This window comes from Gymnogyps californianus, chromosome 17 (genome assembly GCF_018139145.2).
Source record: "Gymnogyps californianus isolate 813 chromosome 17, ASM1813914v2, whole genome shotgun sequence".
In the NCBI taxonomy this organism is placed as follows: Eukaryota; Metazoa; Chordata; class Aves; order Accipitriformes; family Cathartidae; genus Gymnogyps; species Gymnogyps californianus.
Genome location: NC_059487.1, coordinates 278,058 through 304,884, shown reverse-complemented (window position 1 = coordinate 304,884; position 26,827 = coordinate 278,058). Strand labels below are relative to the sequence as shown.

Here is a 26,827-nt window from a genome sequence, read left to right as displayed (position 1 = left end):
CTGCCCGTGCTGTGCCGCAGCCTGGCGGTGGCTCCTGGAGGTGTGAGTGACGCGGCGTCTGTGACACAAAGCTCCTCTGGTGCCACTCCTGAGCTGCGTGTGCACTGGGGAGATGCTGCTGCAAGCAGACTCTCAGCCTCAGGTTGTCATCAGGGGGCTGCAGTCTCTTCCCAGGGCCATGTCTTTCCCTTTTGGGCTTAGAAATCCAAAAGCAGAGCTTGCCAGTGTGTTTCAGTGGCTGCTCAAGGACTGGGACACAAGGTGGTGTAACAACCAGTGTTAAGGTTATCCCCAGGCTCCAGAGAGTCCCTGGCAGCACAGCACTGACCTGCAGCACTCTCACGATCCCCAGCTCCACAGAAGGGCACAAGCCATTTGTGGCAAACGCACCCTTGCAGTGTTTCACTCTGACCCCGCAGCCAGGCACAAGCTCCCTGAACGTTGTGCTTTCCCCACAGGAGCAGGGGCTGGACGACGTGGAGAAGCTTGTGAGAAGGCCAAAGGCTAAAGCAGAAGAGCGGCTCAGAGAGGTGCTGGAGGAATTTGTAGCTGGATGCAGGTTAGCATGTCCCTGATTTCCTCAGGTTTCTTGTTGTCAGGTTAGGAGGTCGTATCATGTTCTGCCTGGACTGTGCGCAGCCTGCTCTCTTGTGTCTTGAGGCATGTGAGCGGAAGGAAACCAGGATGACCTGGGGAAAGGACCCTGTAGCTCTTCAAGCTTGGAGAGGAGACCCCAGTCCTGGGAAGCACAGGGGTCAGACTGCAGCCTCAGTGTTCCTGGACTCCTGGGTGTTTCCTAAATGTTAAGACATTTCCTTCACTCTCTTCAGTCACGCAGACAAGAGACTAGTGTTTCAATCACTGCGGCTACCTGGTGGGGTCTGATACACACTTCAGTCCCCAGCCTTGTGATGGCGACAGTAGAGAGGGAGCCTCAGGTGCTGAGCAATCCCCACTGTACCTTCCAAATCAAAAAGCTTGCAGAAGAGAGGGCATTGCAGAGAGGGGGGTTTCTGATGCATCTGGATTAGTACCAGGGATTTGGAGCTTGTGTCCCTCCTGTGTGAGCTGTGCTCTGCCTGCTGGGTGCAGGGGATGCAGAGCCTGTGCTGCTTTTCTCATTGCAGGCATTATTCACTCAGCGCAGAGAGAAAAACAATGGCACATCCAAACAACCTTGACAGATGTCGGACAAAATACCTGATGCGCAACATTGTAAGCTGTGGGGCTTGGTGGTGGTGTGAGCCCGTGTGGTCCCCGCTCTGGGCCATGCTTCTGGAGGACCAGATAGAATTGATGCTAAGAACGAAACTTGGGGCTAAGACTCATAGTATCAGTCACAGACTTTCACTGCAGCATCTCCACTTCTGCTCAGAGCAATACAGCTTCCAGCACAGGGAACAGAGGCAGGCACTGGCCATGGCTGCCTCCAGTTTTATGCAGGTGCTGTGCCCTGATGCCATCCTTCCTCTCCTGTGGGGCATGTGTGGCTGAGCACATGCGTGTGGCTGCCCAGTAGGTTGCTGGAGGCCTTTTGGTGCAGGCTATTCCAGCAGGCAGTTTTGGGGGAGCTCACTGAGACCCACTGCCCCTGGAAACTCAGCCCATAGGATGTTGCAGATCTACAACAGCCACCCATCTGCCTGTCCCTGGAGAGGGCAACATCTAGGCACTCATAATCCTGCAGAGAAGGCCAGCTAGCTGAATGAGAGCACAGCACAGCAGAGCACGGCTGTAGTTATAGTCCCCATCAGACTACAAAGCTTTGAAAGGCTGACCAAAATGCAATGACAGCAGCAGGAAATAAAATTTAGGCATGTCTGGGTGCCAGCTCCCTTCCCTCTGCCTCCCTGCACTTCGTCACCTGAGCTATGATGAAGGTACTCTGCTAAGTCTGAGACTCTCTGAAAGACAGAACCAGCCCAAGAGATGAGGTTTCTGGCCATGGCAGTCCATACTGGGTTTGCACCCTGAATTCCTTCTGTATTTCATTATTTGTTTTGGTTCATCACAAAGTCTCTCCTCAGATGTGTACACTATCAACTAATGGACATGAAAGCCCAGCCCTGTTTTCTTACATCTTCGTATTCTCATACTTCTGTGGCCCCAAGTTGCTCCTTGTGCAAAGCCTCCCCCAGGCACTATCTGGAGCCTTAGACCACCAGCTTCTGAAAGGGTTATTTCTTATACATCCTTCTGCCCCAAATGATGCAAAAGCTCATGGACTTCTGTTACTGGCTGGTATCAGCAGAGCTGATGACTTACTGGAGTCTCCAGTTCTTGGCACCCTTCACTAAATGCCTCGCGACAGGTTCATGGAGGTTTGCTCTCAGCAGCTGGGGAGTGAGCCATGGTGGAGGTCAGGGCGCGATGGGGCAGGATGGATGTGATCAGCACACGGGTGCTTCCCCACAGAGCCCCCACGAGGGGTGCCAGTGTGGCATGCCTGGGTCACGGCCGGGCACGTGACGGCTGTGCTCTCTGTTCAGATCCTGTATGCAAAGCAGGGCCTCCGTGTGAGGCGGCGGCTGACTCGAGCCAACGTCAAGGAGAAGGTTAAGGAGACAAGGAGGGTCCTGGCAAAGCTACGCTCCATGGCTAAAGAGGTACAGCCACTCCCGGGGCACCCCGTTTCCGAGCAGAAGAGGGTACGGGTAAGGAGAGGGCGCTGGGCTGGCTGCCAACGCGCTAGCCTGAGTTGGGGCTTTTCCTCTGCTGTCTTTCCTCGCTATGTAAAATCCCAAGTTCCAGCTGCTGGAAGTTACCATATTTCACGTAATGCTTCTTATGAGGGATGAGGCTTGGCAGCTTTGCAGGGTTGTTGGTGACAGAGCAGGGATCCAAGCAGCTCAGCGGGGGGTTGGAGGCAGAGCTGGGACAGCTCCAGGCCACCCGGGCCTCCCTGCCCTCTCTGCCCGGCCAGCCTGAGGCTGTGCCTCCAGCCCTGCTGCAGGCAGTCTGGCTGGGAAAACAGCCTTGCCCGTGCTGCCTGCACTCCCACTGACCCTGGATGCTTTCTGCAAATTCAAACTTGCATTGAAATAAGGTCTCTCAACCATAACAGAGGCTCTCCATTTTCAGAGTTTCACTGGCTCTATTTTAAGTAACTCCAGAAAATCAGTGCGGTCGTGTAGTGTAAACCAGAATGCAATGTTTGCTGGAGTTAGGTGGACAGATGTTGCAGTTTGGAGAAGTCTTTCACTAAGGGAAGTCAAATCATTTTCACACCTTTACCTATGTGAGGGTAGACTTTAGCATGAACAAGATGTCACCTCTCACATCACCAGGAGGAGAAGCTGTCCTCAGGCTCCAGCCTTGCAGGTTGGCTGCAGCTGATCCCCCAGACAGAGGGTAACCTCCTCCCATTTTGCTCCCTGCGATCGGGTGTGAATGTTGCTGTCTCTGTAGAGTCAGCCCTGCACGTACACTTGCCACTTTTGGTCCCTGCTTGGAGGTTGGTGGTCTTGGTTTGGAGCAGTAATAAATTGCTTCAGCTACTTGTGTACTGAAAACTTGCAAGTACAAGTACCAAGTACAAGTGCAAACACTAATGGCAGGGAAACTGAGTTGGGGAAGAGAGCTTAGGTTAGACTTTAAAAGAAGTCATTGCTTCCATCTGTGCATTTGCTTTATTGCAAGTCTTGCTCTCAACCCGAAGTGCAGCTTTACGCTGGGCACTCATGTTGCTGGGATGCCAGCTAATGTGGTTCCTTCCCATGGATCAGCACTTGGGCTCCTGTCAAAGGTGTGGGGTAAAATGCCGCTTCTCCAGTCTCGTGGGGGCTCCCTCTCCCCAACATGGCATGGGGTTGAGTGCATCCTGCTGGTGTTCACAATGAAGAACAAGGCAGATCACAGATCCCTCCAAGAAACCTGCTGTGCTGGTTTTGGCTGGGGTAGAGTTAATTTTCTTCACGGTAGCTAGTATGGGGCTGTGTTTTGGATTTGTGCTGGAAACAGTGTTGATAACACAGGGATGTTTTAGTTATTGCTGAGCAGTGCTTACACAGAGCCAAGGCCTTTTCTGCTCCTCACCTCACCCCACCAGCGAGCAGGTTGGGGGTGCACAAGAAGTTGGGAGGGGACACAGCCGGGACAGCTGACCCCAACTGACCAAAGGGATATTCCATACCATATGGCATCATGCTCAGCATATAGAGCTGAGGGAAGAAGAAAGAAGGGGGGGACATTCGGAGTTACGGCATTTGTCTTCCCAAGTCACCGTTACGCGTGATGGAGCCCTGCTTTCCTGGAGATGGCTGAACACCTGCCTGCCGATGGGAAGTGGTGAATGAATTCCTTGTTTTGCTTTGCTTGCGTGCGAGGCTTTTGCTTTACCGATTAAACTGTCAACCCATGAGTTTTCTCACTTTTACCCTTCTGATTCTCTCCCCCATCCCACCGGGGGGGAGTGAGCGAGCGGCTGTGTGGTGCTTGGTTGCTGGCTGGGGTTAAACCACGACACCTGCAGAGCCATATTGCAGGGCTGAGACTTTCAGAAGCATGTGCCCAATGTTAGGCCCTTTGTTTGCTTCTGGATCTCCAAATTGCCGTGCAGCCAGCAGTCCCTCCTGCAAGGAGATGAAGCTTTCACCGTGCCAGTGGAGGGAGGACAAGATATGTGCTGTTCCTCTGCTGTGACCTTCCTCTCTTTCCCCCCTCCAGCCCCAGTGCACCCTCCCCGATGTACTCATCTGGATGCTCAGCAACAACAGGCGTGTGGCATATGCAAGAGTTCCTGCACAGAACATCCTCTACTCGGTAGTCGAAGAGGAGAAAGGCAAGGACTGTGCGAAGATCCAGACTGTCTTTATGAAGGTCAGGTTTATACCAAAACAGTGTGCTCTTGCTTGCTTCATGCTGCTTCTCCCTCCTTGCTTCCAGCCCTCCTTCCTGAAACCCTAGAGTTCACAAGGAAACACAGCTCTTACTCCACCGCTGCCTTTTGCTTCTGCCAATGTTGTGCTCTGTCTCCTGTGCCCTTCGTTTGGTCACTGGCTGGTGGTGATCATCTTGGTCTGAAGGGGCATGGCTGAGATAGGAAACCTGCTAAACCTCCTGTGCTTTCAGGTCCCTGGCTTACACACTGGTGAGATCTTTGCCAAACTGGAAATCTACATGTGGCTTGGGGTAACCAAATATGCGAAGAACTGTTTGGCAGAGCTGCCCGAGGAGTTCAGGTACCTCTCTGAGAGTGGACAGGAGATAGCCCAGCTCTCGGCATACAGTCCTCCCAGCCGGCTCAGCAGGGATGGTGAGTACAGATGCCGCTTTTCCATGGCTTAACTGTGAGCAGGAGAGCAGAGCGGTGAGAGGTCCTGCCCCAGGGTCAGTGACCGAGGAGTAGGACCTGATCTGTCGTCTCCACGTCATCTCCAAGGCATGACTGGGACAGGCAGGTCCAGTTTGCTCTCATGAAGATGTGTTTGCACACTCACAGCTGGAGCAGCAGGCAGGATGGGTGCTTTGTAGGCACTGAATGTGCTGCCAAACTGGCAATGGGCATGAGGTCTGCCCCTTTGCTGAGGCCTGCTGGTGCTCCCCCACAGCAGATGCTCACAGCAGATCACTGCACATTTCACATGTCATGTCCTTCCCAGAGGTGTCTGGGGAGCCTGCTGAGCTTGTCTTGCTTGGCCAAACCTTTTGAGATGTGCTGGCCTTCCGAGAACCACAGTGAGTGCCCCTACAAGTGGTACCCATTCCTTGCAGGATGTGCCCACTCCTACCTGGCTGGCCCTCTTCTTCATGCATATTTTGGCCTCACGCAGGGCTGGGGAACTGGGACCTCTCTTCTCTTTTTCTTACCAGATTTCAGCTATTTCCAGCTCCGAGCCCATCTGTATCAGGCTCGAGGGATCCTCCCTGCAGATGACAATGGCCTTTCAGATCCGTTTGCGAGAGTGGTGTTTTCGACTCATTGCCAGACCACCAGGGTGAGACCACTTAATCTCTTGCCTCTGCCTTCTTGGGGACTCGGGGAGAGAAAAATGATCACGTCCTCACTGACATGTTGAAGGCCAGTGCTGTGGCAGTCCTCCTGGAGATTTTGTAACTCCAGGCATGAGGTATTTGTGTGCTCTGGGCAGTGTGGCTATGCTCAGGGAACATTTGACAAAACATATGAGCATGGTCTCAAAGGTTGATTGGCATGTGCTAGTTGGCCCCGAGTGCTGATTTCATGCTTTAGCCATCTCCCCTCCTGCCAGGCACCAGCTGCATGTGGCCGTGTGGGAGAGGGGATCAGCCCACGCTTCCTCACTCTCTTTACAAAGTGCATGTGGTTTGTTTCCACTGGCTGTGATATGCTCAGGCCTCCTGTCTCTGTCTGCAGATGCTGGAGGAGACACTGAGCCCCATGTGGAATGAGCTACTTCTGTTTGACCAGCTCATTACTGATGGCAAAAAAGAAGAGTTGAAAACAGAGACCCCCATCATTATAATCAACCTTTTCAGTCACAATAAATTTGTAAGTATGGCCGTGCTACCCTCCTGCTATCATTTCCAGGACAGGGAAGGCAGAGGAGCTCTGTGTGGGTGCTGTGAGCAGGCACTTAAGAGCCACATCTCTGTTTGGTTTCCATGACTCAGCTTGATCCTGGTCCACCGGTGGCGGTGAGTCCTGGGAGCTGTGGCTGAGGTTGAGACTTTCTGCAGACTTCTGCAATGAGCTGGGGTGAAGCTGCTGGCTGCAGCATGCAGATGGCTCAGAGATGCCCTGAGCCAGCTCCTGACAAGTGCTCGGTGGATCCGGGATCGCTCCTCTTTGGAGAAGAACTGTGCCTCTCCCAGCTGCCTGCCCCACTTCCTTGGCAGGCTCACGTTGCAGAGGGCTCGTAGCCGGGGGAGACGATGTAGCTCTTGGGGCTGTTCCTTCCCCTCTGTCCCCCCAGGTGTCATCTTCCATCCCTCCTCAGTCCTCCCTTTTCTCTCTTCATTAGTACTTTGAAGTCACACTCCTCTCCTGGAGCTTCTTTGTTATCATAAGGGGAATGGCGTAACTTGCACCGGATTCTCCTGTGTAGCTCAGCAGCTTTCCTGGGTCTGTTTCCTGGGTCCCAATACAAGACAGACACTGATATACTGGAGTGAGTCCAGAGGAGGCCACCAAGATGGTTGGGGTTGGAGCACAGGACAGAGTGAAGAGAGGTGGAGAGCTGGGTATATTCAGCCTGGAGAAGATGAGGCAAAGGCAGTGTCTTACTGCTGCCTGCAGCTGCCTGATGGGAGAGGGTAGAAAACATGGAGTTGGACTTCTCTTGGAGGTACCCAGGGGCAGGATGACAGGCAACAGACAAGCTGGAACAAGGAAAAAATCCAACTTGATATAAGGAAGCAATTTTCACACAGAGGGAGTTCAAATGCTGGGCCTGGAGCTCAGAGAGCTTGTGGGACCTCCGTCCTTGGAGACATTCAAACCCTGGCTGGAGGAGACTGAGCAACCTGATCTAGCTTTGATGTCCTCTGGTGCATGGTCCCAGGCCGTTTGCCCAGTTTGCATGGAGAGGGACTGGGAGTTAAGAGGAGCTGCTGCAGCCGTGTCTCATCTGCTCCTAGCTCTGGATGGAGCAGAGGAAATCAAAGCAGAGGATGGCAAGGGTGGAAGAGCAGTCTTGTGCTGTCTCAGATTGGCTGGAATTAGTGGTGGTCTTTTCTCTGAGGTGGTGAGGTAACACAGGGATGCTTTGACCCAATCCCCCCTTTCCCGCAGGGCTCCCCCGAGTTCCTCGGCCAGGCCTTTGCCGTCCCGCAGGTGAAGCTGGTCGATGAGCCGTACACCAAACCTGCCCTGCAGTTCTTCGATTTCTACAAGGGCACCAAAGCAGCGGGAGAGCTCATTGCCGCTTTTGAGCTGATTGAGCTGGACTACAGTGGCTATTTGGAGGTAACAGGCTTGTAGGAAGCTGCACATGTTTGCCAGCTCTCTGGGGAGGGCTGTGTGGGTGAGGAGCTGGTTGCATGGGGCCCAGCAGAGGATTCCCTGTTGAAAGCCACATCTGGCTTTCAGCTGAAGGGAGGCTGCAGGGACAGAGCCTCTGAGCATAGATCAAGAGGGGAGGGAGAGGGGGCATGGCATGGAGTAGAAATGGCTTTCATCACTTGGTGTGCCCTGGCTCCACCTGCTCAGCCGTCAGTGCCCGAGGACGTGGAGCCCAAGGAGCCCGACTACCTGGGAGACCCCCGTGCTGGACGGTTCATCATCCCTGAGGGTATCCGCCCGGTGCTGAAGGAGTTTCGCATAGAGGTGCGCTGCCTTTTACTGGGCTGGCTCCCCACCGGGCTGCCCCAAGCAGACAGCACAGCCGGCCTGTGCAGAGGGCAGGGCTTGGGGAGGGAGCCGGGTTTGGAACTGAAATGTGCCTTTGAGGCCTGAGCAGATGGCAGAAAGGGAGGTGCTTGACGTGAGGGAGAAACGGTCTCAGCAGTTTAAGAGCCAGAGCTGTTGGGTGGCTGGGTTGGGAGAGTGGCCTCAGGCCTCTCTTGGGGTCTGTGTCCTGCCGGGTGAGGGGGTGGCAGCACTGGGCAGGGCTTCAGGCTGCGTGGCCGTGCCATGCCTGGCATGTCTTGAGCAGCCCAGTGGCTTCGTGTTGTGCTTCAGATCCTGTTCTGGGGCCTGCGGGACCTGAAGCGGGTGAACTTGTTTGAGGTGGATCAGCCCCAGGTGATCATTGAATGTGCTGGCAAGAAGGTGGAGTCGGAGGTGATCATGGCCTACAAAGAGAACCCCAACTTCACCGAGCTGGTCAAATACATAGATGTGGTGAGTGGGAAGGAGGGTCCTTCCATGCCAGGGTGCACCATGGCCATCCTGCACCCATGCACTGCCTGTCTGCATGGGGCAAGGTAACAGGAGGGGAGCTGCCCCCGGGGTTTTGCTCTCCCGTGGCCATGTGGTTCAGCTGCAGATCAAAACCTTTGTGAAATTGCCCACCAAAAGCAGTCTCAGCCATCACCTGTCACTGCAAGGCTTTGGTTTTTGGGCAGAGCTGCAAGGCACCGTCAGACCTCCCCACGTGTGGTGGGGCTGCCATGGGTATTGCCCTTGCTCCTGCAAACCCTGTGCACGGTTCTTTTGCAGGAGCTCCCAGAGCTGGTCTACCTGCACCCTCCTCTCAGCATCTTTGTGGTGGAAAAGCGGGCATTTGGGCGCACTGTGCTGGTGGGTACCCACATTGTGTCCGATGTGATGAAATTCTCTCCCAGAGAGCTGGAGGAGGAACCAGAAGATGTACCCAAAGGTGAGCTGCTTGGTGAGGTTCCCGTGGAGGTGGCAGGCAGGTCCTGCCAGTGCCAGAGATCCCTGGCCCTTCCGCTCCCTCCTAGCCAGGCAGCAAAGTCCTGTCCCGAGAGCCGTAAGGTGCCCAGCAAAAACACAGCGTGGGGCAGGTTAGGGTTGGAGGCAGGTTGTGATCCTGGTCTGTAGCACTTGGCTCCAGACTGGTGTTCAGGAAGCAGCAGCAGCCAAGTGATGGAGTGCTGTGTAAGGGCTGGCATCCCTCTTTGGGGATGGCAAAGGGCAATTTACAGACTGTTTTCTCCAAGGTTAGCTTAACATTTGCCTCCCGACCACAGAGGCAGGACTGTTCCTCTGTGGATGTGGCGTCTTCTTGGGGTCTCTTTCCCAGGCACTGTTTGCCGTACATTTGTAGAAAGTAGAGGAGGGACAACGGCTTGTGAAGATATCTTAGTCTAGCAGGACATTTAGCTGGGGCTAGATACTAGACAGTAACTTATCCCTGTGGAAAGTTTGTGTCTAGAATCAGAGATGTTTATCCTGGGAAGGACTATTGTGTTCACGTATTTCAACCCTCTGCGTAGCTGGGCTGGAGAGCTGTCCCCAGTGAGACCTCCAACAAGCTTTAGGGAGCTGGTCCACTAGGACCAAGGATTGAAAGGTTTACGCATCTCTCACATTGTTGGGTCAAGGTCTGTTCATTGGGTAATGGATTCACTAAATAGCTCTGTGATAGCAACAGCTATTGCTCCTGATCTGGAAGTGTGTAAATAAATATGGCACGAAGGGGAAGAAGCAAAAAGGAGTGATCGATCTGTGGTCATTTCCGAGTAGGGAAGGTGTACCTCATAAATCTGAATTCCTGAGAGTCAGCAACAAGCATGTTGATGATGGTGGCCAGTCTCGGCACTGTACTTGGATTTCCAGTAATATTTTTGCAGGGTCTGCTATCAAAAGCTTTAAAAGCAATCACATTATAGTGGGGTAACAGGGAGGGTTTTCCTGTGGAATAACAACTGGCCAAATAGTAGGAAGCAGTGGGCAGAAATAAATGCATGGAAACATGAAGCTCCTTCTCTTCATCTCAGCTCGGAAAGTCTCATCCCAGCGTCTTCCCTCTCAGACTGTGGTAAACATTGGCCTGGCAGCTGGTGAGCCAGGTCCCAGCACTCACCCCCTGAGTTTTGTGAAGGTGAGTGATGTGTTAGGCCCAGCAAATTTTGAAGTTTGGAAAGCCAAACTGAAGGTTACAAACAAAAAAGAAAGTTCAGAAGTTCAGAGTTAGGTTTCAATCACCAGTTTTTGCTCTGGACCCAAAGTTTTGTGAAGGTGAGTGATGTGTTGGGCCCAGCAAATTTTGAAGTTTGGAAAGCCAAACTGAAGGTTACAAACAAAAAAGAAAGTTCAGAAGTTCAGAGTTAGGTTTCGACCACCAGTTTTTGCTCTGGACCCAAACACTCCTCTCTCCTGCTGGTGCATCGGCACTGCTGCATGTCTGGGCTCTGGCACAGGGAGGAGAGCTGTGTTGCCTTGTGCCTTGAAAACTGCTGCTTTTGGAGCAAAGCACAAACCTGGGCCTACAGGTAGCTTTGCACCTCCTGTGCTCTGCCTGAAAGCTGAGCCTCTGCCAGAGGCTCCCAGGGCACTAGAGTAGGGTGCATGGGTGTCCTGGGTGGTCGTTTCCTCCCTCTGAACCCTTTTCTCTGTTCTTTTAAGGCTCCTTTGAAGAAAATTCCTATCAATAAGCTTGTAAAGAAGGAGGATGAATATGAAGAGGAAAAACCAGAGCTGGAAGAACTGGATTGGTGGTCCAAGTACTATGAGTCCCTGAAGGAGCTGTATAACCAGGTAATCTTTTGTAGCAGCTGCCAGCAGAGGGGAAAAGTGGCTGCACTGGCTTGAGGAAGATGTTTTCAACAGCACTGCGTGTCATAGGAGCCCTCCTGGCATGGATCTGCAGGAAGACATGGGCTTTTGTGTGTCAAGCATACTTAAGGTAGCCAGGTATCAAGCATCTGGCAGGTGGACTGATATCAGCAGGCAATATGTTGAAACATCCCTGAGGCTCAGTGCCCAAGTGGTTTTGAGAACGCAACTGGGCTTTTGTGGAGGCACTCCTGAAAATGTGACATTGCTGATTTTAGCTGCAATGCAGGGGCTTTCGTGCTGCTTACTCTCTGTCCTGGCTGTCTTCCCAGGATGAGCTATGGGAGGAGGTCTGCCCCAAATTTCCTTCCTTGCCCTGTGTCCCTTAAATCCCAATCAAAAAGGCCAGCAGGAGGACTGGGGAGAAGAAAAGGTCATTAAGGCACTCAGTGGATACCTCCTGCAATGACATTAATGCTAAATGATCTCAAGCTAGGTATTACTGACTCTGCTGGCAGGAAGGCTTTGACAGTGTCCTGTGCTTGGATGGAGAAGCCTTTGCTGTCAGGGCTGTGGGGTGACTGTTCGTGTGTGTTTCAGACACGCAGTGATGAGGAGGATGCTGAGAATGATGACCTGAATGATGCAGGTGAGTCCTCTAGCAATACCCAGCTCTTCTGTGGGGAGAGCCAGGACTTACACCATCCTGGAGGGTGCTGGGCTTGTGGGAATGGGGTCTGAGCAGGCAATGGCTTTGCAACATTCAGCAAAAACAACACAAAGGGGAGCAGAGAAACTGGAAACATTGGCAAGGGCTAACAAAGGCTATTTCAAGATGAAAACACCAAACTTTCCTCAGAAAAGTTTGGAAAATTGTGTTGAAGCAAGAGCCTTCCTGAGCGAGCAAAAACCTGCAGAAAAATCAGCTGCAAGGATCATGGGATTGTCAGGGTGAGAGCAGGAAGCAAAGGTGGGATGGAGAGAGAGAGGATGGTGGGGAGGCAAAACGGTCCAGGAGCTGGGTGTCACTCTGTGCACGTGGGATACTCACCTGGGGTACCGGATTCACTACAAGGTAACAGAAAGACAGTAATAATAAACAGATGATCTGAGAACAGTGTTACAGCTGTAGGCTCATGTTTGTGGAGGTGTAAGCAGTGACTCGTCTAGCAATGACCTGGGGAGGTGAGACAGTAAGTATAGAAATTATGTAAATCCTATTTAAGGAGAGGGCTGGAGGGTACCTGCATGCCATTAGCGCTCAAGGGCTCTGGGGTCTTTGGGAAATGGGGCAAGGACGCACCCTCTCTGTCCTTGGGTTGCTGGTGCCCCAGAGAAGGGTCTGGCTATGCTCTTTCCAGGCACAGCTGCCTGTGCCCGAAGTGGTAGTGATGCTTCAGTTAGACATCCACCCAAAACAGCAGTCCACCAAATAAGCATCCATGCAAAGAAGAGGGTTAGCTTTCATTCGTGCCTTCCCTGACAGCAGCTGTGGGCTGGTCCAGCCACCTTCCTCCATTTGGTCTCTGCCCACTTCCTTCCTAAACAGTAGCCATGCAGGCAAGCAAGTCTGAGCCGATTTTTGTCCCCCACCCATCCAGCCATGCCTTGCTGGGAAACCTGAGATGCCATAAAGACACCTGTTACAGACAGCGATAGCTCCGGTTACCCTGACACAGGTCAAAGCCCTGGGTGAAGGTGAAAGCTGTTGCCGGGGTCATTTCATGGACAGACACTTGAGATGATGGGAGAGATCAGAGCATTTCCTAATCTCCTATTGCCATTTCTAGATGGAGGAAATTTGCATGCATCCTCCATTGACATAGAAGCAGAAGATGAGGCAGTAATTGAAGCTGAACCTGCTCGACCTAAGAGGAAGCTCATCGCCACCCTTCAGGTGATTATTGGGGTGACAGATCTGGCCTCTTTCAACCCCGGCCCTTTGTCCATGTCCTCCTCACCTCCCTGCAGTGGAGGTTAGACTGGGAGGAGAACCTGCAGCGTGTGCTGGGCCCCCATCATTGCTGGGCTTTGAAACAGCTAGTGAGACCTTGGAGCCAAGCTGGGATGTGTGTGCACATTTGAGGATGGACCTGGGGGGGATAAGGGAAAACCATAACACCCTGCACTGAGTAATACAGGGGTAAGGCAGGACCAGGTGAAATGGTTGAAGCAGGGAAAGGATGGTCTTGCTGACTCTCCTCCCCTTTAAGATGGCAGGAAAAGGCCCAAAATGACTTTCTACTTATTTCAGATCTACAACTCTGAGCTGGAAAATGAGTTTGGTAATTTTGAAGACTGGCTGTGTATTTTCCCCCTTCATCGTGGCAAAGCAAATGAGCATGAAGATGGAAACGAGGATGAACATTTTGTGGGGAAGTACAAGGTACTGTATCATTTGAATGACATTTGTGCTGCATGTGGAAGAAAATCCTTAGGACAACCTGTATTTCAGAGCATGCTGACACCAGCAAAGCCTTGGACAGTAAATGTGTGTGCAAGGTGATGTGAGGCCACGGTGCGGCATGGCCAGGGTACTGTTGGTGCCTGTTGAAGCAGTGGTGTACTGTGGTCCTTTGTTAGCTGATAAATGCACCTGATTTAGATTTTTTAGCTCTTGCAAGGAGAAAGCAAAAAGCATAAAGGACTCTTATTCTGGTTGGGGCCTCTGGGTATGTTCAGTATGCAATTAAGAATTAGTGAGCTTCAGTGGTTTTAAAATTAGTAAAACTTGTTTAAAAGAGTCATCATCCTCCCACCCAGGAGCTCTTGAAGACTCTGAAATATCAACTACAGAAGCTGGTTTAAGAAGGTCCCTAGAAAACCTTTGGTGCCCCCTGCCTTTGGCAGTCCAAAGTGCCTGGAGGTGTTCAGATCTTCTGGCATTGGCAGTGGTCTGACAGCCTGCAGCCTAACTTGCAAACGGGGACTGCCTGGGCTATGTGGACGTGACAGTGCCTTTGGAAAGGACTGTCCCCATGGGCACAGGGTGTCTGTGCTCTGCATGGGGCAATGGCTCTGATTTTCCAGTTGGCAGGTGAAGCTGGTCTTGGTGGCTCCAGTCCCATCTGAGATACTCTCTTTTGTATCTAGTTGTTACTTGCAATGTCTTTTTTGCAGGGCTCCTTCTATGTCTACCCCACTGAGGAAGCCGGCATGGAGCCCAAGGTCTCCCAGGGCGTTCCAAGGAACAGACCCATCAAGGTTCTTGTGAGAGTTTACATTGTTAAGGTAAGTCTCTGGTGGTGGTGGCAGTAGTGCTTGGAGGTCTGTCCCTCCCTATGGACCTCCTGCCATTCTCTGCTCAGTAAATATGACCAGTGGCACTTGTGAAAAGCTCCATGCTGTCTTGAAGGCTCTGCCAGCCCAGTGGAAGTCAGCTACATCTTGTCCATGGGGAGCCTTCCATGCTTTGTAGCTTCAGGAGGTGCTAAAAATCCAGACGGGCATTTCTTGGCTCCTCTCATCTGCCTTGAGACAGTGAGCAAGTAGGTGGGCCGACAGCTGGAGACATCAGTGGCTTGTTGAGTGGGGATTTGCGTGGGAACAAGTGCCTGTTTCACTGCTGGGGGAGCTGCTGGAGGGACCTGACCAGCGGGCTTGGGTGGTCTCTGGCCTGTGCAGTGTTCCTTGTGCAGGTTGCTCTCTGCAGCTGATATATGGCAGTACCTCTTGTGTATTCCAGGCTACGAACCTGTCTCCAGCAGACCCCAATGGCAAGGCAGACCCCTACGTGGTGGTGACTGTGGGGCAGGAGCAGAAGGACACAAAGGAGCGATACATCCCAAAGCAGCTCAATCCTGTGTTTGGAGAGTATGCAGGAACTTTTAATCTAGCAGGTTTAATAGGAATAGTGCAAATCTGGGGCTCAGGCTGTGGTCCAGCATGTGTGGTCTTCTGTTCCTTTCTGCTGGAGAATCTTGTGCTGTAACACAAAGGTCCCAGGCATGTCTCTTGCCTCTGGCTGACACAGGAGCCATAAGTGTTTTGGGTTAGGAGGGGAGCACTCCCAAGGGCTTAATTTAACAGACAAAGTAGCAAGCCAAGCAGCAACAGCGCATTGGAGAGCTTTTTCCCTAGCTCCAGAACCTCTATCCAAGCGCATACATTCCTGCAAAAGTAACTCCTTTGTTTGAACATGCACACTGAAAACTGCGTGCGCTGAAAACTGCACACACTGAACTTATGGAGAACCAAACTCTATCAGAGGTCTTTCAGCTGTCAAATACAGTTCTTAAATGTGTAGGATGATCAAAGCAGAGCATGTGTTTCATTTCTATCCTCTTTGCTAATTGCACTCTTCCCATCTGCTTCTGTCCAGAGTTGTGGAGCTGACAGTCTCCTTTCCCATGGAATCAGAACTCACTGTGGCAATATTCGACCATGATTTGGTTGGATCTGATGATCTGATTGGGGAGACCAAGATTGACTTGGAGAATCGATTCTACAGCAAGCACAGGGCCAACTGTGGAGTGGCTTCTCAGTACGACATGTAGGTACCGGTGTGATGCATTCTTCTCACCTACTGTTTGGGTGGTGAGCACCTCCAGTTTTGCAGGACGGAGCTTGCATCCACAGTATCCTTTGAGCAGGTGCCCCACAGATTCACTACAAGTTACACGGATAACTCCATCTGCTTTAGACTCCTACCGGCTTCCTGTGATAGCTCTAATTCCTACTGTGGACTAATATATTTTGCATATAGTAGCAAAAAGTTCTTTAATGCTTTCATATTGGTGTTCTGTGAGAAAAGCGCTCACTTGACATTGATGTGATTTTGACCTCTTTCAGAAAGTAGGGCGGTTTCTCTGGCAGTAGCTAATTCTGTGAGCAGCAAGACTCATGACATCTGTTTTCCTTTGGCCTCATTCAGTATGGATTCTCTGGTATCTTTGGCCAGTTCTCTGTAAACTTCTCTTCTCCTACCCCGCTATGGGAGAATTAGCTGTGGGCATGGAGTTGAGTCCCCAGCACTGCTAAAACCTCTCTCCAACTTACAAGCTGCAGCTCGAATTGTTCCTGTTGCTGCTTGGAAGCTAATGGTTCTGTGGGGTGCAAGCCTGGCATGTTCTGGGGGAGGAGAGCTTGTTAAGCTTTTCATTCATTAAGCTTTTGTGTGCCTGTGGTTTTCCCAGTGAAAATTTGAGCAGGGATCTGGTGGCATAGCCTGTGCTGTGGGGAAGGCAGGGCGTTTCACAGCCTAGGAAAAAAATCTGTTGTGTTTAAGCTGAAGATGTTCTCGATGTTCTCCCTTCCATGCAGAAACGGCTACAACATGTGGAGAGATGCTTTCAAGCCCACACAGATCTTGGATAGTTTATGCAAGAAAAACTCGCTCCCTGCAGCAGAGTACAGACGGGAGGAGGTCAAAGTGGACAATAAAATATTCAAGGTCCCTCCAGAGGCTTTTCCTGAAGGTACAGAGGGCTTGGGGAACAATGACTGCTCCCTTAAACACCTGCCTGTGCTCAGCAGTGCACGTGCTGGTGAGAGGTCTGGGAACCCACCAGCCTCTCTTCCCTGAAGTGTCCAGGCTGGCTGCCACCTCTGTGCCCTGCATGGCCCAGCTTTGTGGGTCACCGCGGGGAGCATCCTCGGTGCTCCGTGGCCTGGTTTCAGTGGATGATGGTGTCGCACTGGGGGAGGATGTGATCCAGACCATTAGGTCCCAAAGTGGCTTCCCAGGCAGTAGGTGAAGCAAAGTAAACCCGCTTGCACGGCAGTGATGTGCATGGGGGTTTGATAGCTTGTGCAGCCAGAGAAGGCGTAGCTTATTCTGGTGGCTGACACTGGCACAAAGCTGTACCTTCATCTGCTTGTGACCACCATCAGCAAGATACTGGCATCCTTTTTTTTGTTTTTTGGGGGGGCTTTTTCAGTCTCCTTTCCTGTTTTTAGCTGGCTTTGTCCTTCAGGGATGCTCTCTGCTTCTGGTGGCTTTGGGTGCCTTGGGTGTCTCCCCACTGCTCCTCACTACTGTTGATTTCCTCCTTGTGGGCAGCTTCTGCTTCTCCTTTGCTGTTTTTCTTTCCTCTTCACTGGCATTACAAACCCTGAGCCAGGGCCATGGATGTCCAAGAACACAGCAACCTTTCATGCCCTCTGCCAGCAGTGATGGAGAACTTCCCTGAGCACAGGCCTGTCCCTGCTGTGCACGTTCCCTCCAGTGGCCAACACCTGTGCAATCGAATCCAGCCTGGAGGAAAGGATGGAGCGGATGTGGCCTGCTTGTGGATGGCTGGGTCCTGCAAGGCAATGCTATGTAGCCTGGAGGAAGGATGATCCCTGTGCCCAGCCTGCCCAGAGAGGGGGGACCTATGTGTATGGCCAATGTTATCTTCTGCTCGTTTCAGTGCTGCTGTTCCTCAGCTTTCTGCTGGCCTCTATGGCTGATGTCATGAAGGGGAAAGAAATCCTGCTCAGGAGAGGGCAAGGAGCCTCCAAAAGCCCTTTTCCCCTTTTCTCAGGTCACTGGGTAGCTGGGAAGGGAGAAATGAGGTGCTCTTCTGGTGTTCCCCTGAGAGCTGGCTCTGGTTCAAACGCGGCTGCAGTTGGTGCCCTGTGAATATCTGCTGCACTTGGGGACTGCTTGGGATGGTTTTAGTCTCAGACTGATCTCCAAAGAGCAGATGCTCTTCATAAACCCAGGGGTGGGTGGGTCATTGTGTCCTCACCTGTTGGTTCCTGCTTTTCTCTCCACCAGCAGGATTTGGTCTTGAACTGCCATTTGGCTTCACTGTGCCAAATGAGTCAATTAATTGCGCAGACTGTTAATTAACAGCTGCGTGTCACTGCCAAGTGACGAGTGGTGCTTTCCTGGAGCACTTCTAGGACAAAATCTCTCATCCATGGATCTGTTGGCACTACCACAGAGACATGGGGACTTAAACTGCCCCAGAGGGTCATATCCTCCTCGGTGTCCCCTGGATCCTTTTCCCAGGGCCATAGTAAATTCTTTTTTGCCCTTTTCTTCTTATTTCTCTTAGCTTGTTTGTCTTCCTGCCTACAGTTTTCCTCATTACTGCAATGTATTGAACTCATTCCTTTCATCCTCATCCTCCTGCTTCTCCCCATTTTATTTTTCTGGTGAGGTGCTTGTTTGCCCAGGCCACCATCTTCCCTTACCTGTGCCTGTGACTAACGTCCTGATGTGGCTCTCGCCGGCCAGATGCCTTTATCTTCTACCTGGCTGTGTCCTGCTGCAGAGGCCTCTGTGAGGAACGAGAGAGGAGTGGCAGATGAGAACTGGTCAGTGGATGATGAACATAAGGCTTTGTACGTCCTGCAGCACTGGGAAGAGATGCCAGGATACGGGTACAAGCTGGTACCAGAGCATGTGGAGATCCGGTCCTTGTACAACCCAGAGAACCCTGGGCTTCTGCAGGTGAGATGTGTTTCCTTGCCCAGCCTAGACATTGCTCTGGGGAAGGACCTTGGGGGCAGCTGGTTCCCAGCCCCCTGGCTGGTCCCCTGTTGTCCTTTTGTCTCCTCATCATGGCATGAATCCCATGCATTACCCCTTCCTGCGTGGACGACTGGAGCTGTGTCTGTGGATGGCTGGCCCTGCTGTGAAGTGAGGACTGTTGGCCTTGGGTGTCCTTTGCTCAGATCCACCCTCTGACCTCTCATGGTGCTTCTGAACACCCTTTCCTCAAGAGACCTCTGTCTACTGATGTTGTGGTCACAATGCTGGTGGCCCAGAGTCCTTCCTGTCTCCTCAGGCCATGTAGCACTGCTCTGATGAGGATGCTGTGTGGGTGGCAAGGATGCTCTGCCTTCTGAGCCCTGCCACCATGCACCACGGTGGGTGGTAGTGTCCTTGCCTGTCCCTGCCTCTTCTTCTGCTTTGTCCCCTATCACTGCTGCTTTGCTCCCCTGCAAGAGCCCCATTCTGCCCCCTTGGCTTCTCCCTGGGGGCACAACGTAACTGCTGGCTGGAGGAGAAACATTCATCCTCAGTTTTATGCAGTGCAGTGATCTGAGCTCAACTGTTTCAGTGTCCTGCACTGGACATCTCCTGTTCCCTTGGGTACTGGAGGTCTGTAACAAAGGAGAGCTCTGCAGTCACTCTGGCTTTTGTGACAGGAGGGGATGGGTCAGACCCATCACTTTTTAGTTTTCTTGGCTATGCTGAAGTGTTGCATTATTGTATGCTTCTTGTTAAGACAGAGGGACATGTTGCCTCTGTTTGAAATGGACTCAGTTCAGCTGAAATGGTTTTTCTTGGGAGCAGGGTGGGGAGGGAAATAAGCAATTTTTGGTAGGTTTAATTTTTTCCCTATCTAAAATCCAGTCACACATCACTCTGAAGTGCTGGGGATGGAGAAAGCCAAGCAGTGGCTTTCTGGTGAGAGTTTTCCTTGCAGGACCAAGCCCTTGCTCCTTGAAGAGCTGGAGGGTGGTCTGTCTTTTGAAGTCTCTCTGCTGTCTTCTCTTGTCAGGGCTCCTTGCACATGTGGATTGACATGTTTCCAAATGACGTCCCCGCACCGCCACCTGTCAATATCAAGCCACGACTGCCTGTCAGGTAGCACCCATGGGAGCAGAAGAGGGGCTGATGAGCCTGTGTGGAGGGTCACTGTCCCTTGCCATGCCTGGCAGGGTGTGCCACGGAGTCCTGCACAGGCTGACAGTCTGTGCTAGCCTGGCATGCAGCCCTCCTCTCTGCTTCAGCTCTGGCCGTGGGATGGTCTCTTGGGTGTATCCGCATGGGGCATAAGCGCTTCAGCTGCACAAGTGTTTGTGAAGGGCAGGGTTATTCTCTCTAAGGCTGGACATGAAGGTGATAGAAACCCAGGTCAGAGCTACTCATCTAGCTCTGTTTTGGCTAGTGGACAGATGTCCTCTGGGTGCCTGGAGAAGTGATGTTGAAGGAGGAGATCTGCTGTTTTCAATGATCTAACGGGGCTGTTGAGATGGAGGGTTCAGATTCTTCTCAGAGGTGCACATGAAAGGAGAAGAGATAATGGACAGAAACTGCAGCAAGGGAAACTCCAACTGAATATAGGGAAAACATTTTCCCAATGAGAGTGAAGCTGCCCTGGGATAGGCATGGAGTCACCCAGAGAGTTGCTGGGATATCCATTCTTGGAGTTATTCAAAACTCACGCAGACAAGGCCCTGAGCAATCTGATCTACTATGAAGTTAGAGCAAGAGGCTGGAACAGAGACTGCAGAGGTCCCTTCCTGCCTAAGCCTTTCTGTGCTCCTAATGCTAAGTGGTGCTGGGTGGGTTTCCCATGCACCAGGGATTTGCTTTGCAAAAGCTGCCTGTTTTGACTGTGGGTGTTTGTCTTATGGGGTTGTAGCCCCCAGGAAGGGCTTTGTGCATGGCAGCAAGACTGCTGGGCTGTGCTTGGCCAGAGGAGCCCTGCCAGGGAGCCACAGTGCTAGGAGGGTTCAAGTCCTCGTGCTCTGCTGGTGTGGGCTTGACCTGCCCTCCCAGGCACCAGGGGCAAGAGCATGTGTCTAACTCACCCCTGTGTCCTTCCCACAGCTATGAGCTGCGTGTGATTATCTGGAACACAGATGACGTGATCCTTGATGATGTCAACCCAGTAACGGGAGAGCCTTCCAGTGACATCTACGTGAAAAGGTCTGATGGGAGCCAGAGGGAGGCCAGAGCCTGGCTGTCCTGCTCCCTGCCCTGCCCCACACCCTCACTGCCTTCTCTGAACCTCTGCTCCTCCCTGCCTCAGCACGAGGTGCCCCACTCCAGTCCCCTGCATGGACTGCTGTACCCCCAAAGATGTTGGTCAGGTGTTGGTCCAGTTTGGCTCTTCGACTCTTCCTTTCCTGCTACCCCATGGGGTTCAGCCCTTCCATCCTTCTGCTCTGCCTTTGGGGCTGGCTGACAGGAGTAGGAGATAACTGAGTTTCTCCTGCAGCTGGATAAAGGGTCTTGACCACGACAAGCAGGAGACGGATGTTCACTTTAACTCCCTGACCGGGGAGGGCAATTTCAACTGGAGGTTCATCTTCCGCTTCAACTATCTCCCGACCGAGAAGGAGATCACCTACAAGAAGAAGGACTCTGTCTTCTCTGTGGAGGAATCAGAGTTTCGGGAACCGGCTGTTCTGGTCCTCCAGGTCTGGGATTATGACAGGATTTCAGCTAATGACTTTCTAGGTATGGTGTGACCTGCTGGAAGTGGGGTGACCTGTCCCTCACCTTGCTGGAGTATTACAGCGTTTTCCCTGGGGCCCAGCTCTCTGAGAAGGGACACCAGGAGCATCAGATCAAGCTCTTCAGCTCAGCAGTCACCTGGGCTGGTTTTTCACATGTGAGCTATAGGCAGAGCCTGGGGATACACACCTCTCCTACTCAGACACGTTGAGCTTGCATGCTTGTCCCAGGGCCTTGGTGTCCTTGTTCAGGGCCTGTCACGCCACAGGACTTCCAGGTTCTGCTGCCTCACAACCTTTCTGATAAACTTGCTCATTTGCCGTGCTCTCACTTAGATCTGCAGATCCCAAAGACTTGGCCAAAGAGCAGCTTTCCCAGGAGCTTACGTTGTGGGCACAGGGATTGGCAACCTCTGTGAGACCATTTGCACTTGAGTTGCGGCATCCCATCGCTGGGGGCTCGGAGCTCCCCAGCTGCTCTAGTACTTCCCAGTGCCCAGACCTGCTGAGCTGGGCATGCAGTAGGGCCTGGCGACAAAGCTGGGCTGGTGGTGATTCTGCCCACACTACGCTAGCACAAACACTGCTGCTTGTCTCCTGCTTCTGCTATCTCATCCCTGAGTTTGTAGCACTCCGTTCAGTTGTCCCTCCCTTCTTCAAACTTTGGCCTCCCCATTAAAAAGCAACCCCTTTGCCCTACTGTCTCTTGGGCAGGATAAAACTCTCTTTATTCATCAACCTTCCATGGTGTATTTAAAGCGCTTTACCTCCATGAGGCACTTCCAATGGTGATTGGTTCAGCCATGCTACTCAGGCACTGAAGAAAGCATTAGACAGCAATCCCAATGATTCCTGGCATGTACAATCTCAGGAACTTCTAGGCAGGAAGGGGCTTCTGCAGTCTGTATTGCAACCTCCTGCTCCAAGCAGGGCTAGATGCAATGTAGGTCGGGTTGCTCAGGGCCTTGTCTGGGTGAGTTTTGAGTATCTCCAAGGATGGAGATCCCAGCACCCTTCAGGGCCCCTTTTCCTGGCTGCACCATTCTCATAATTCTCAAATTTTTTTGCTTGCAGCAGCTTGTGTCCGTTGCCTTACGTGCTTTCATCATCCACTTCTGAGAAGAGTCTAGCTCTATCTGCTCTATAGCTTCCTTTAGGCTGTGGGAGATGCAGTAAGATCTCTCCTTTGACGTCTCTTCTCTGGGCTGCCCATGCATGGTTCTCTCAACCCACAGTACATGCTCTAGCCTTGACCATCTCAGCCACTGGACTCTCTCTAGTTAGTTGACACCTTTCTTGTGTTGGGGGCCAAAACTGGACACTGTATCCAGATGCAGTCTCACCAGAGCTGAGCAGAGGAGAACACCCACATCCCTTGATTGCTGGCTATGCTTTTACCAATACAGACCCATACGTGATAAGACTTATTTCTTGCAAGGGCTTAGTGCTGAAGTGGGATGGGAGCTCCTTCCAAGGAGGACAAGGGTGCAAGGCCAAGCAGGGAAATGAACTGAGGCTGTTTCAGATGTAAGACAGACTTGAAACCTTTAAAGAGTTTCCCAGATTTTATAATTTTTTATTGACATTTGCAGGAATGAGAGGGGAAGAGGAGCTTGGACATGTGAGGAGAGCAGGGTGGGACATGGTAAAGGAGTGAAAATAACCCACTTGTACCACACACAAACCAAACTGGCCACATCAGAGATGAGAAAAGACCTGTGGCTTCTGCTTCTTAGTCTCTAACTCTTGGGCTGGTCCTTTCTTATGCTGAACTTCAGGTTCTCCACCTGTAAATGAGCAGGACTCTGCTAGATCATTGCAGCAGTTGGGACCTACTTGTGGTGGTGGGAGCGTGGCTGAGATAGAAAGCGAAATAGTGTGTGAGGCTGACCTCAGGATTTCACCATGAGTTCTCCTCTTCACTGTGCCTGCAGGCTCCATTGAGCTGAAGCTGCATGACATGGTGCGGGCAGCCAAGAGCTCAGAGCATTGCACCATCAATATGGCCAAGGAGAATGCAACACCTCGCTTCTCCATCTTCCGAAACAAGCGCATGAGGGGCTGGTGGCCCTTCATCAAACTCAAAGATCAAGAAGATGAGGAGAGAGAGGAGAGGGAGGACAAGCAGAAGAAGAAGAAAAAGAAGTGGAGCAGCTCAGTCAAACCAGAGGACGTGGAGTTCACAGACCCCAGTGGGAACAAGTACCTCCTGACGGTAAGGCAGGGTGCTGGCACAGGTGAGCAGCAAGCCAGTGTTTTGCCTCTGCCTTGACATGGCAACCTGTCCTGCATGCACATAACCTACAGAGGCAGCAATGACCCAGCTGCCCAGGACTTTGTGCAGGGTCCTGGAGACTTGTCCCATCTGCTGCAAATCCAGCACTTCATCTACCCAGAAGTGCCAGCTGCGGTGGCATGCAGGGGGTGTCCAACTTCATGTCTTCCTCTGAGCTTCCCATAGAGCAGTGCTCAGTGAGGGGAGCAAAGCAAGAGGCACATGGCTCCCCATCAGCCAGACAGGACAGCAGCAAAAGCTTGTCCTAGGGTCTCTGCCTACCTCAGACAGGCAGGTGCCAGCTGTCCCAGGGCAGACTCGCTGCTGATGGCCCTGCTAGTGGACCATTGTTTGTCCTCAAGGGTGAGTTTTGCTCAGTGCCAGTGTGGGAGGCTGCAGACAAATCCAGATACCTGCGGAGTGCATTACAGTACAGTGCCTTGTCTGCAGAACAGTTAGTTTCTGGCCAGGCCACAGTTTCTGCTGGCTGTGAAGTGAGAGACTCTGTAGCTAATGCCTGGAGAGAAAAGTTAATTGCTCTGAGCACCTGTAAGTGGAACTGGGAGAAAAATACCCAGTCCTGGCAGGACGTGTGGTCAGCAGGCTGGTCTGCGAAGCAACACGTGCAGCCATGGCTCAGACATGTTCCCCCTCCAGGGTAAGGTGGAAGCAGAGTTCCAGCTGCTGACTGTGGAGGAGGCTGAGAAAAGTCCTGTTGGTTTGGGCCGAAAAGAACCGGAACCCCTGGAAAAGCCCAAGTGAGTATCTGTGTTACCACCTTTAACACGGATGGACAGTGCCGTGTTTTCAGCAGCTGTTTGTGTGGGGACAGGGAGCATCTGCTTGTCAGGAAGCTGAGAGCAATCAATGAGGCCCTGGGCGGTGGGCTCTGCAGGACTAGGGCTGCCAGGGCTTCCCAGAGCTCGAGCAGGTTCACCAGGACTTGTGGCTGCAGCATCTGGGCCAGGGCTGATCTCAGTGAGGTACTCAAGGCAGTTATGCCATAACATTGCTTGTACAAAAAGGGCAGCTCTGGTTCAACCATGTGAATGCACCCGTTAGCCACATGGGTGCAGAACAGCTCTGCGGGGGCTGTCCTGAGGCTCAGGTCCTGTTGTCTCCAGCGCTTTCGCAGGCACTGTAGTTCTTGCAGCCCCTAGGGTGATCCTGTCTGGAAGCAGCAGGAAGAGCTAGCGACACATGAGGGTGGCAGGGCACCAAAACAGAGGGGCCAACGTGCTGCTCTGTGGATTGAGCCTGTGCTTATCTACTCTTCCCTTCCTGTTCCAGCCGGCCAAAAACTTCTTTCAACTGGTTTGTGAATCCCATGAAGACCTTTGTGTTCTTTATCTGGAAGCGGTACAAGAAATACATCATTGTGCTGTTCATTGTCGCTGTTCTGACCATCTTCCTGGTTCTTTTGATCTACACCATGCCTGGATACATCAGCGAGAAGATCATCAATGGATAAATGCTCTCCAGCACAGGACTACTTAAAGACAGGGGTGATTATTGCAGGAATCGAGACTGGACCAGAAAGTTTAAGGAAATCCCGCAAGTGCAGAGGCAAACTTCAGAGTGAGAGACCTGCAGATGTGGCCTCTCTTTGGGGAGTCACGTTTCATGCTAAGTACCCATGAGATGCTAAGAAACCAAGTAACCAACCTACTAAATAAGGCAAACTCCTTAAAGGACAGTTACAGCTTTGGGAAAAAAATTGTTTGTGGCACTGGCGTGGGAGGGTGGGAAAACGGGGTCTACTGGGGCTGTCCCCACAGACACGGCAGCTGAAACCAGCTCTTGCCATTGAGAGTGATTCTGGCAGAGATGGGGACATACAGAGCCATCCATGCCCCGGCTTGACAATACTTGGCACTTCCCAGGCCTTTGCCTGAAGAGTTCAAAACAAAATGTACAGGGGGAAGGCAGGTCTGATGTAGGGTCCTGGTGGAGGTAGGACCTGGAAGACCTTTGAATGGGGCTCTCCAGGGAGAAGGACAACAGAGCCAAGGTAGCCATGAGCTTCCTGCTGTGCCAAGAGCACAGGAACAGCTCTTGGAGTTGGAGTCAGCTCTGGACATGGTAGCACTCCCCAGGACATGGACTTTCTGGTTGTCACTCCTTAAAAGCCACTTAACAGCTTTCCCTGCATGTGCTGGGTTGGATTCAGGCTTGCTTCAAACTTCATTTTGGCTCTTCATTTCCACAGGCATAGAAGCTCCTTGGCTGCTCTCTCCGATGCTGCTTGTGTTTTGCAGCTGCTTTGTGGAGCTGGGGGCCAGCCTGCTGCAGGCAGTCCTCGCTGATGCCCCTTCGCCCTTCCTCCCGGATAGCACAGCGCTGGCACATCGGCATGTGGTCGTCAGCATGAATCTGTATTGTGGTGTTGGGCTGATGTAAATTAAATGTGACTTGTTCTCAGCATGGTCTCTGGTGCCCCAGGGTTCCTGTCTTCTGCACAGACAAGCCCTGACATGATCTGATCTCAAGTGGAGGTGCTTCACCCTGAGATTGGACAGGACAGATACCTTCTGAGAGGTCTCATCCTGGTGCAGGAGATGATGCTTAGAGGGACCATTGCATTTCCAAAGAAATTAACTGACAATGGGGTTTTATAGTGAAGATGGCTGCCTGATTGTCTTTTGAATAGGGCACAGATAGAGTAAGTTTTGGGGAGAAAACTAGCTGGGCAGAGCCAGACAGGCAGGTAAGGACTCTGGCTGGACCTGAAGCCAGGTGTGAGTGTGCGGCAGACATGGTGCTCCCCCAGTTCAGCTGCTGGGTGGGGGCCCCAGAATGGCAAAGGGGGAGCCCACTCTCCCCTCAGGGGACCCTTGGGCTGCAGGGGGAGTGAAACAGGCTGCAAAGGGCTCAGGGCATGTAGCACCTGCATGGGGCTAGAGCGGGGCCTTGGGGTGTGACAGTGCTGCTCCCAGTGCTGCTCCCAGTGCAGTGCTCCCAGCTTTTCTGCAGGGCCTGCCGAGTGGGACGTTGCCTTTGCAAAGTGTGCCCAGTGCACCCCAGCAGTGACCAGTGCATCCCAGCACACCTGGCACACCTCAGTGGTTACGGGTCCATGCCAGCAAGCTCAGTGCACCTCAGCACACCCAGTGCACATCCCAAGGCATCTCCTTGGCTCTTGCAGCCATGCTCAGCCACATTTTCCACCGCACCACCAGGCTGGGGCTCCCTGTGACTCAAAGTGTATCTGCCTCAGGCTTCCTCAAAATATTTCAGCTTATAATTGCAGGATACGTCAGCATGCTGCTGTGTGCCTTGGTGTGCGGGTGTGTGTCAGTGTGTGCACACTGGGGGGTCTGTGTGAG

At 52.3% G+C, this 26,827-nt stretch overlaps 1 protein-coding gene across 1 annotated transcript in view; it reads left to right on the top strand.

Annotated features, from left to right (window-relative positions):
* LOC127023266 (fer-1-like protein 4) overlaps positions 1-25,222 on the top strand; it is a 41,329-nt gene extending 16,107 nt beyond the window's left edge. The window contains exons 19-45 of the mRNA XM_050907322.1: positions 459-559; positions 1,128-1,215; positions 2,490-2,606; positions 4,666-4,818; positions 5,071-5,254; positions 5,812-5,936; positions 6,335-6,469; positions 7,712-7,885; positions 8,129-8,245; positions 8,600-8,761; positions 9,080-9,239; positions 10,324-10,427; positions 10,952-11,083; positions 11,702-11,750; positions 12,892-12,998; positions 13,356-13,487; positions 14,222-14,332; positions 14,787-14,914; positions 15,423-15,593; positions 16,364-16,518; positions 18,307-18,485; positions 19,543-19,628; positions 20,598-20,696; positions 20,989-21,230; positions 23,161-23,441; positions 24,159-24,259; positions 24,792-25,222. Coding sequence (XP_050763279.1) covers positions 459-559; positions 1,128-1,215; positions 2,490-2,606; positions 4,666-4,818; positions 5,071-5,254; positions 5,812-5,936; positions 6,335-6,469; positions 7,712-7,885; positions 8,129-8,245; positions 8,600-8,761; positions 9,080-9,239; positions 10,324-10,427; positions 10,952-11,083; positions 11,702-11,750; positions 12,892-12,998; positions 13,356-13,487; positions 14,222-14,332; positions 14,787-14,914; positions 15,423-15,593; positions 16,364-16,518; positions 18,307-18,485; positions 19,543-19,628; positions 20,598-20,696; positions 20,989-21,230; positions 23,161-23,441; positions 24,159-24,259; positions 24,792-24,972 — 3,774 coding nt within the window. The 3' untranslated portion in view covers positions 24,973-25,222. The remainder of the gene's footprint in view (positions 1-458; positions 560-1,127; positions 1,216-2,489; positions 2,607-4,665; positions 4,819-5,070; positions 5,255-5,811; positions 5,937-6,334; positions 6,470-7,711; positions 7,886-8,128; positions 8,246-8,599; positions 8,762-9,079; positions 9,240-10,323; positions 10,428-10,951; positions 11,084-11,701; positions 11,751-12,891; positions 12,999-13,355; positions 13,488-14,221; positions 14,333-14,786; positions 14,915-15,422; positions 15,594-16,363; positions 16,519-18,306; positions 18,486-19,542; positions 19,629-20,597; positions 20,697-20,988; positions 21,231-23,160; positions 23,442-24,158; positions 24,260-24,791) is intronic.
* Positions 25,223-26,827: the final 1,605 nt, after the last annotated feature.